This window comes from Corvus kubaryi, unplaced genomic scaffold (genome assembly GCF_017639235.1).
Source record: "Corvus kubaryi isolate FWS band 111438036 unplaced genomic scaffold, C.kubaryi_AGA036_p1.0 37392, whole genome shotgun sequence".
Classification (NCBI taxonomy): Eukaryota; Metazoa; Chordata; class Aves; order Passeriformes; family Corvidae; genus Corvus; species Corvus kubaryi.
The window spans coordinates 6,508,773-6,518,351 of NW_024581131.1; the positions used below are offsets into that span (position 1 = coordinate 6,508,773).

At 42.1% G+C, this 9,579-nt stretch overlaps 1 protein-coding gene across 4 annotated transcripts in view; it reads right to left on the minus strand.

Moving 5' to 3' along the window:
• AP2A2 (adaptor related protein complex 2 subunit alpha 2) overlaps positions 1-9,579 on the minus strand; it is a 45,320-nt gene extending 35,741 nt beyond the window's left edge. For 2 of the 4 annotated variants that reach the window (XM_042038161.1, XM_042038160.1), the window contains exon 1: positions 9,405-9,579. In XM_042038161.1, the coding sequence (XP_041894095.1) occupies positions 9,405-9,471 (67 nt within the window). In that variant the 5' untranslated portion in view covers positions 9,472-9,579. The remainder of the gene's footprint in view (positions 1-9,404) is intronic. The other 2 variants (XM_042038163.1, XM_042038162.1) reach the window with 1 other exon arrangement.

Here is a 9,579-nt window from a genome sequence, read left to right on the forward strand (position 1 = left end):
GACAGTAGTTAAGCCAGAACACAAGAAGATTATGTTCCATTTGAGTTCAGGCCACATCCTTCTCACTTTGACTTATTCAGACTTCTACCATTTTAACAGACTGATTAAATATCCATAATAAGTTATTAAGAGAGGTGACTGCAAGTCAGTAAGCTTTGGGTTGCTGTTTTGCTGAAAAGACATGTAGTGTTTATAGCCTTACAGCCCTAGTGTACGAGTACTGCTCATCTTCTCCAAGACGAGTACCAAGCACAGAGGTACCCAGCCACAACACAGTCCAAGGCGCTTATGGGTGATTACTTCACATTTGGCAGTTTGTCAGGCTTCAGACTCCATCATGCTGCCTACTGCCTTCATTAGGCAAGGTAAATTTAGTCTGCAGAGCAGTATTATCTTTAATTACCATCTTGTTTAACAAAGATAGAGTGGGGAACATCGTAAGTCACACAGCTCATCAAAGAACCAACTACTATTCTTGTATTTCCCGGTTATCCAGGCTAGAGTCAGCACTTCAGTACTACATAAATCCTCCATACCTCTGGAGCTCTGCATTACAATCTAAAGAATGAGAAAACGTACAGGAAAGGGGTTTGTTGAGTCCATTAATTTGAAAAGAACACCTGACATATCCTAATAGTAACTTGGCAGCAGGGTTGCAAGATTAAGCAAATGATTCAAGGTTAGAATTAGTGAGTTGCTTGTGGCTCACTCAGACAGTGACCTGCTCCATCAGGATTAACTTGTTGCTATACTAACTGCAGACTGCTTATGACAAGTTTGAGGCACACAACCCACTTGTGCTAACTAGAACTGCTACTAGTTCTTCAATTTCATACAAATCACTTGATAAACTTCTGACCAAGCCTACACATTTATTTCCCAAAGGAACAGAGAAGTGTTTTTTCTATCAGCAGCTACACAAATACTGAGCCGAGCAGATTTCTGCAGGCAAGGCCTTGAGACACAGCCATATTGTCAACAATTTAAAGCAATAAATAAATAGATAAATCACAGAAGTTTAGATGTTCCCAGTACTCATCTGGCTCCAATATGCTTATCAGCAGTCAGTGCAATTGAGCCCAGCAAATAACGCATTTGTTTTGAATGTATGTACAAGTGAGAACTGCTACACTATGTTACCTCTTAGCCTTACCTGCCCTATGGCCATCTGACAATTTATGATTACAGATGTACCACTGCTGGCATGAATTATAAAGCAGAGGGTAGCACACTCTGTTAGCACAAGAAAAAGCCTGCCACAATTCTGTCATGCTTCTTGAAGGCCAGTAGTAGTGTAAGTGACTATTTGTGGCACAACAGTAAGTCTAACATAGCATGAACTCTGTTCACATTCAATTATCAAACAGGCCTTGAAGAGACAGGACAAGTCTACTTTTCTGTTTAGGAGAGAGAATACAAATACTACCAAGGTTAAGAGCAGGAACTTCTCTGAATTCCTCAATGGCTAGGAACGCTTAATCGCAAAGAACACAGCTCTTACACAAAAGATAAATTCTCAGTTTTAGAGGTGATGTTAGACATCTTCCCTGAGAGCTGTGAGTCATTGTTTTCCAAACACAGGAATTTTTCTGTTTGGTTATGTTTTCTTTAGCCTCTACATTAGGAGCATCCAAGCTGATTGGCCACTTTGGTAGGAGATACAGCACAGCCAAACTGCTACCCAGCTTCCCTTCAGCAAAATATTGATAGCTTCAAAGTCAGTTTGATTCAAGGCTATGCTTCTTAAGAGACAGTTACAGACAGTTCCTAAACACTGCTCTCATCCTGGCATACACATTCCTGCTATTACCTTGCATTGCTGCAGGTCAGTTAGGGAGCCAAACAGTCAAAAGCAAGATGGGTTTATCCAAAGGCTAAGTCACACCAGCTTCACTACAAGTGATAGTGCCAGAAGACATGACCAGGTAGAGAGCAAGTTCACCCATTCACTGTCTAAACACACTTTAGTTGGCATAAAGCAATCAAATGACCCACCTGCCTTTCCTATTGCTAAAACAGCCTGCAAGCATGATGTAAAGACTACACTATATTCTTGAACTCTGCTGTCAGGGAGCAGAGAAAGAAACTGGTTGAAAAACAGGGAAAATCAAAACAAATACTAGTGTCTCTACTGCAAAAATGGTAGAAATAGAGGAAAATATGCATGTAAAGGTAATCAGTACCTCCATTCTTGCCTTTGTGAAAGAGCTTTTATAGTACTTTTAACACTTAGTCATATCAGTAAGTTGAACCACTACTTTTACCTGCCAGCAGGACAGGTACTAATGTTACAGCTCTAGAGGATAGACTAGCCATTTGCTATGCAGATCATGGTCTTCATGAAGTAAAACACCAAATCCATCCTCCAACTCTCCCTAATCTCTCAACTGGCTCTTTAGCACAGCACAGAAGAGGGCAAAAGAAATGCAAACAGGTTGCACAGCAATACATTAGAGTGGTCTGTTTGCCCATCCTCACATTATCAGTCTGTCTACGTAGATCCCTTCATTTGGTTAAACTATCTAAAGCGCTGCAATAGAGGTTCAAGCTCCAGCTCCACCTGAGTATGTCTGAGGAAGCATGTTAGTGCTACTGTTTACAAACTCACTGCACAACTAATCCAAAGAGACTGCAATAAAATACTGCACACTTTTACAAAATGTTAGTATGGCTTCACTTTTGTTCACAAATCGACCTGTTCAAGGCTGCAGAGCAAGAAGCTTTTTGTTTACTGACATGCTAACATCCTGTTATGAATGAAAACAGGAGCACATGCGGTCCTTCCACAAGATCTATTTGATCAGAAGAAAGAAGTGCCTGTCTGTCATGTTGAAGATCATGAATGGCACAAAGGCAGCTGGAGATTGTTGTGTCTTGGGACATCCTGCAGTGATTAGATATCTGAAGACAGAGAGCAGTGACCTGCTGATCATACTTAAGAACTTTGTAGAGTACATTTTTTAATATTCTGCACAGTAAGTGAACTACTATCCAGAGAACTCACTTCTTCCTCCACTATGCCACTAGAAATTTGCCCCTGTAACAACACTTCTCAGGAAACAGCAGGGAGTCACAGGCTTTACTGTAATCCACTAATCCATTAACTCCTTGTCCTCATAAGAGAAGAGAAATAAGAGCACAAAAGCAGCTTTCCAATCCAGATGTATTAAACTGCAACAATTTAATACAAATTTAATGATTTTAGATGCTTACCATGGCTTGTTTTTTCCAACTAAGCACCACAAGTTAAGAAAAATTTGAGAAGTAACCAGGCAACAGGGTCTACCTTAAGACCAGATTTCTCCCCAAAACAACTGAAAGCTTACTGGAAGTTCATATCCAAGTGACTTTGTGACATACAGAACATCTATCTGGGAGTTTAGCTGGCAAAACAACACTGACTCCTATCAAAAGAGAAGCTTTAAGTCAAGAAGATAAGCGAACAGTAAGTGCAGGGTTAGGTTTCTACGTAAGGCAGCTCTTCCTCCTTCCTTGACTGAGCAGCATCCAAGTAGTCATCTCCTCGACCAGTCTTTTCACACTGTACAGTTATACCCCCTTCAACAAGGCAAGCCTGTATTTGCACTGATTTACCACAAGTCACTGTGGACTCTCTTCTACCTTAGTTCATGTTCAAAGAGCAGAACAGTTTGAGGCCTATTCTAGTTTAGCTATCACTTCTGAACTACTGTTTCAGGGGCCTTAAAAATCCTTTTGAGCTCATCAACTAATTCAGATATGTAACTGTCTCTGCAACAGTCCCTTAATATCCTCTTATCAGTCCTGATGGGCAATCTTTATCCAAAGGATTTCAAATTAAGCAGGTATCATATTTTCCAGTGTATCTAATGGAGAGCTCGGATGTCACATGAAAGATTCTAGCTCTTTACTACCTCTCATCCATTACTCTCCCCTAAGCCAGCCATGCACAAATTAAACAAGCATAAAAAAAACTAAACAAAGGGGGAAAAAAAAAATCCCATCCCCTCAGAGCTCTATGAAATGACCAGAAGCAAGCCAAGACAGAGAAGCCATGAGAATAACAGCAGTTTTGTTTTAGAGATCCTCCTCAGACTAATCTCATGCTAATTGTGTTTTCCTTAAATCACTCTCCTGCAAATAGTAGCAAGTGATGCAAGACTTAGTGCTTATTATAGCTCTAAGCAGCACATTCTTAGGACTGTTTTTTCAGGCCAGAAACTGACCATATTAGATGGGCTGCCATAGCCTTGCAAAAGCAACAGGAGAGCAAACCAAGATGACTTGCTTTCCAATTTCTTCAAAAAGGTAAGTAATCTAAGAATACATGTAAAGAAAAGTCACTGACTGTCTAAAGAAGTATTTCAAGTCCTACTTTAACACTGCACGCACTGCAAACAAAAACCCACACCTCAGAGGAGCAATGCAGTAGCTTTAGCCTACACACTTAGCTTATTACTGACATATAATAATTACTGACAGGTAACTAAACCAAGCTGTGTGTGCTCAACTCACTCTATGTAAAGTTTGTTTCACTGGGTGGCTGTTCTTACAGTGAACAAATAACTCTATCCATACCTAAGCAGTCATTTAATCCATGTACATGCCCCTCCCACCTACACCTGTAATGCACTCCATAACCTACTACCCATTCAAACAGATGATCATCATATGATGAATTTAATGAACTATCTTTTTTCAATCCCCACTTGCAGACCTGTAACCTGATGCATCAGTCCCAGTGCAGTGAAGCGAAGATACATTCTGGGAGGCTCAGCTTCGGGACACTATCCCTTGTCCAGTACAATGAAAATTGAATGCATTAAGTTTTATGAGAAGAGATAGAGCTTTGTTTATTATATTTGTTGAATTTTATTTAAGGAAAAAATATAGCCAGAGGAAAAAGAAACAGTAAATTGAAGAAAACGTAAAAAGAAACATTTGGAGAACAAACTAAAGGAATCCTTCCTTCATCTGTCCAACTTCTGGGGCAACACTGAAAAGCTAAGACAGTTATCTAGAGCAGTGAGGGAAACCAAGAACTGTCTTGTCCTCCGAGCCTGTGACAACCGCAGCTTTTGCCTCTGTCTAGACACATTTCATCAACCTAAGAGGAGATGGCTTCCCAATTTTACTGTGGAGCAGGAGGTTACCAGTAGTACACTAAATACTATAATAGAAACTATTTCTACATTACTGCCTGCAAATGAAAGGAGAAAAGCAAACTCTCCTGGTTTTCAGGGTGAATAGTAGATAGCACTGTTGTTGCAGCAGAATACTGAGTGACAAATGACTTAAAAGTATTTAATTGTGAGATAAGCATAAAGCTTACCAAAACTCAAAAAAAAAAAGAAAACAGACTCCTGATGATGTATCTGTTAGCTAAGACAGCTGGAGAGTTTATAAAGCACCATCTTGTGTAAGTCAAATTGCTTCAGCAGCTCTGCAGTACATACACAAGAGAAGACTTAAAATACTATTTAAGAATAAATATTTCTTGCAGGAGTCCATATGCTTGTAACATATGCAGATCTTGTTAGGTTTTAGTTCATGGGGCACATAATTGATGCAGTGACAGGGACTCCTCCTGACCTGAACTCCTAAGTTGGGATAGCACTTCACCAAACCACAGGGTTCAGAGCTGTCAGCTCCACTCCACCACAATCTTTTGGACAGCATAGCCACACCTAACTATTTTCTCAGTCACACCAACCAAACACTAATTAACTGGGCTATCCTAATCAAGTACTGCAGTTTGGCTTTCAACCGATAGTCTTCTTGTCTCTTCTCTGGTGTCTATGAAAGATAAGCTAAAAACCCACTTACTGTAGTAATTCATATATGTCACAAAACAATCCAAATGAGCAAGTCCCTAGAAAAGCCCATATATCTACTGGCAAATTGACAGACATCTAAAAGGGCTATTTTCTAAAAAACATTTTCATCTACCATCTGCACTAGGACCTCCATATGCAAAACACAGAGCCTACAATAAGAAGTTGCCCTGAAACAAAATTCTGGAAAGCTACGAGGAAGTGAAGGATAATTCATTTTCTTGTATTACCATATTTTGAAAATTCACTTGATCTTTGTATGAATAAAGAACATTTCATTTTGAAAAAAGACATGCAATATGACAGCTTCACAGAGACTAGAGCAAAGTCAAAGTGCTAAGAAGCCTCTCTTAGTCTTGAAACATTTTACAGTTTCTGCTACGAGTAGTATGCCAACTTTCTTTAATGAAAAACATCACAGACTTCTGAGAAATCAGTGTAGTTTAAAATAGTCTGCTTTAAAAATTACATGTAGCATAGAAGCATTAAAGACAAAAATCAAGAAGTTTAATAGATAAACCAAGTGCCAAAAATATGTCTAAACAACACAGAAGTGACAACCAAGCTTTTAAGTGTTAAAGACAGGCTGGTAGTGCAAGCTGCTTGTTCACAATCAACTACAGTTGTAAACACAGAAAATTGTTATCAAGACTTATGTGAAGCCTGTAACAGACTGGTACAAAGACAGGCATCACTCCCAAATCAGTAATGTATCAAACCTGTAAGAGAATCCTGCATTATTTAGTGCTGCAGACATTATAGATACAAATGTCCAAGAAATAAATCTTGAGGTAAGGAGATCAAGCATTTCCAAAGGTAGACAATCAAAATTTACATAAACCCCAGAAGTTTAGGTTACTTGATTAATTTGAAGTCACATGCTGTGCATCCACCTGAGCACAGTCAGCACACAACTGCATTTTCATTTTTCAGCAAGATCTATGATGCAGAATTCTTACCTGTGCAAAATCTTTCAGAATACCCCCCCATACACACCATGTTTCACCATTACTCGTAATCTGGAAAAATTATTGGCAAACTAGAAGTGCGAGGCCTTTGTGGCAGTATTAAAAATAGATACAAGAGTCCAACAAAGCCACAATTTGGACAGAAATTAAGAATGCCTGCAAGAACTTTGCACATCACTGCAACTGTCAGATATTTAGTCCACTTTTAAGGCTAGAAACAGAGGAATAGAGGTCAAGAGCTGCCCTGGAGTCTAGCTTCCCTCCCATCTCAGAAAAGGAATGCTTGCTTTCTTTGCTTAGTCAAAAGATGCTGTTCACCTGAACAGCTGCTACTTTTTGTTCTTGACAACATCTAGCTCCTCACTGAAGAGGCAAAGAGGGAGCTTTAGCCAATAGCAGTGCCTGCAAAGCACAGAGTCTCCAGAGAGTACTTTTGTGAATACGCCAGGAAGCATTTTTGTGAATCCTGGTCAGTATACACTAGCCCGTGGTTAGCTGGCAGCACTCAGAGCTCTGCTAAAGGAAAGGCTCAAACGCCATTCACAGCTATTTGGAAGCTTCATAGATCATCTACTAGTGAGAATATCAGCTCTTTCGCAGCTGTTTAGAAGATGCTGTTACTTTTTTCATTATGAAGATAAGAAAGATACACAAGTAATTACAGCTCCCAAACAGCTGTCTGGACAGAGACAAAATATTTGAGATATACCACTATTTGTTTTAACAGTCAAACTGTTAACATTTTATTTGTATCACCAGTAAGTTACATCTTTGTGTCTCCTGCAGAGCATGAAACGCTTGTTGTCCCATCTGGACTGAGGCAGCTTCAGCTCTATCCCCTTGTGGGGATATAAGTGTCTTGTGGGGAAATAAGTACCTGATTTGTTATAGCCTACAACCTTAAATTTTGTTATTCCACATCCCTGAACACGAGTTACAAAGCTAAGAGCTTAAATGTTTCCCTTGTGTTTACTTCTAGCAAATTCCACTGAAAACAAGAGTGGACAAATGTGCTAACCATGTCTCATGCAAGACATGAGACACTGATGAATCAAGTCATACTTCTTCCAGCTAAATCAATATAAACAATGATTTAAAAAATCATCGTGAATTGTACTGGGTAGATACAACAGCAAGTCTTAACTGCTATGACACCAAGTGGAACTATGTTACACATGTAGCTTGCACAGAACACCAGGACACTGGAAAATGCTCACTAAATAGCAAGGCCAACCAGACAAAGCACAAGAGCATTCGTGTAACCTTGAACTGCTACACTACACATTTTGTAAGCCATCTTCTACACACACAAGAGTGAAGTCTAAAGTAACCTAAGGACCTGCAACTCTGTTCTGAAAAATAAAAACCAACCCATTCAAATAGTTTCTGCTCTAAGGAAGATTATCAACCTTGAATTTTACATATAAAGCCCCTGTTCACGTGTCTGGGAGTCCAAATCACCTAATTTTAAAGACACTGCATTTAAATGGTCTCATTCTACCAGTATAATTCTTCCCCAGGTTTTTTGTATTAGAAGTCATCAATACGAAGTTTCCCAAGCTAGTGGGGTTAAATAATCCCAATACAAGCCCAGTTAGAACAACATAATTTGCATTAAAAAATTCTCCAAATCTATCTATATCTTTAGAGAGAAGCCCTTACTGCCACTGCTCCACTGCTTTTAAAATAGCCTCAAGTGATCTACAGAGACACACAGGTGGACAAAATAGAGCTGTTTCATCACACCAACCACAGCGACCTTAGCCCTTCCCCAGGCAATTCCTGCCACATCATACACTTAGATCTCTAACTCTGATTAATATTAAACTATCGTATGCAATTCTCGGACAAAAAGGAAGATTGAGCACTGAGGTGTGCCCCTACACATAACCCTTTCCTCCACACCAAGCAGCATCAGATTTGTACTCCTCTCCTGCTGCACACTCACAGAAACACTCTCCCCACTTCCCTCGGGTGAGCGGGGGGGGGGGGGCACTTATTCGCACCCCCCTCCATCCCATTTTTAATTACACTGATCCTAAGCCCTGATATCCGTCAAAGCAGAACCTTAAAGCCAATTTAAGCCTAGCCTAGGCATACGCACTGAGGGCCTTGCTCTCAGGCGCCTACAGAGGCCTGTTTTCCATCAGTGACGTGATGAGCCGAGAGCCGCTCAGGGATCTGGAAGGAGCCCAGGGACGCCTCTCCCTGCCCCGCCACACACCCACCCGCGCCCCGGCACCGCTCCGGTGCATCGCTAACAACGGCGGCACCGACTCCCGGCACCCCCTCCGCCGGGGCGGCCACCGCGACACTCAAGGACGGGGGAGGGGGGTGACAGGGGTGGTGAGGGGGGAGGGAAACACCCCAACCCACCCACCCAAAATGCACAAACCCACGGGCAAATGCCTTATGCTGCCCTCCCCTCCCCGCCGCGCCGCCCCCCCGAGCGCGTCGCCATTTCGTGAGGCAGGAGCGCTCCGAGCTGCCCGCCGCGATGATCAGGGGGAAGAGGGGAACACTGGGGAGGGGATTGAGGGGTGAAGCCCCGGCCCCACGGGGCAACAGCCCATGGCGACGGCCGGCGCGGCCCAGCCCAGGCCCCGACCCCGGTGCCACTCACAGTTGCGGATATCGGAGATGAAGACCGCCAGGCCTCGCATGCCATCGCCTTTCGACACGGCAGGCATCGTGGCGCACGATCACGGTCGCCCTGGGACGCGACACGACGAACCCCCGCAGCCGCCGCCCGCTCTCCCCGCGGGCTCCTCAGGCCGCTCCGCCGCCGCCTCCGCAGC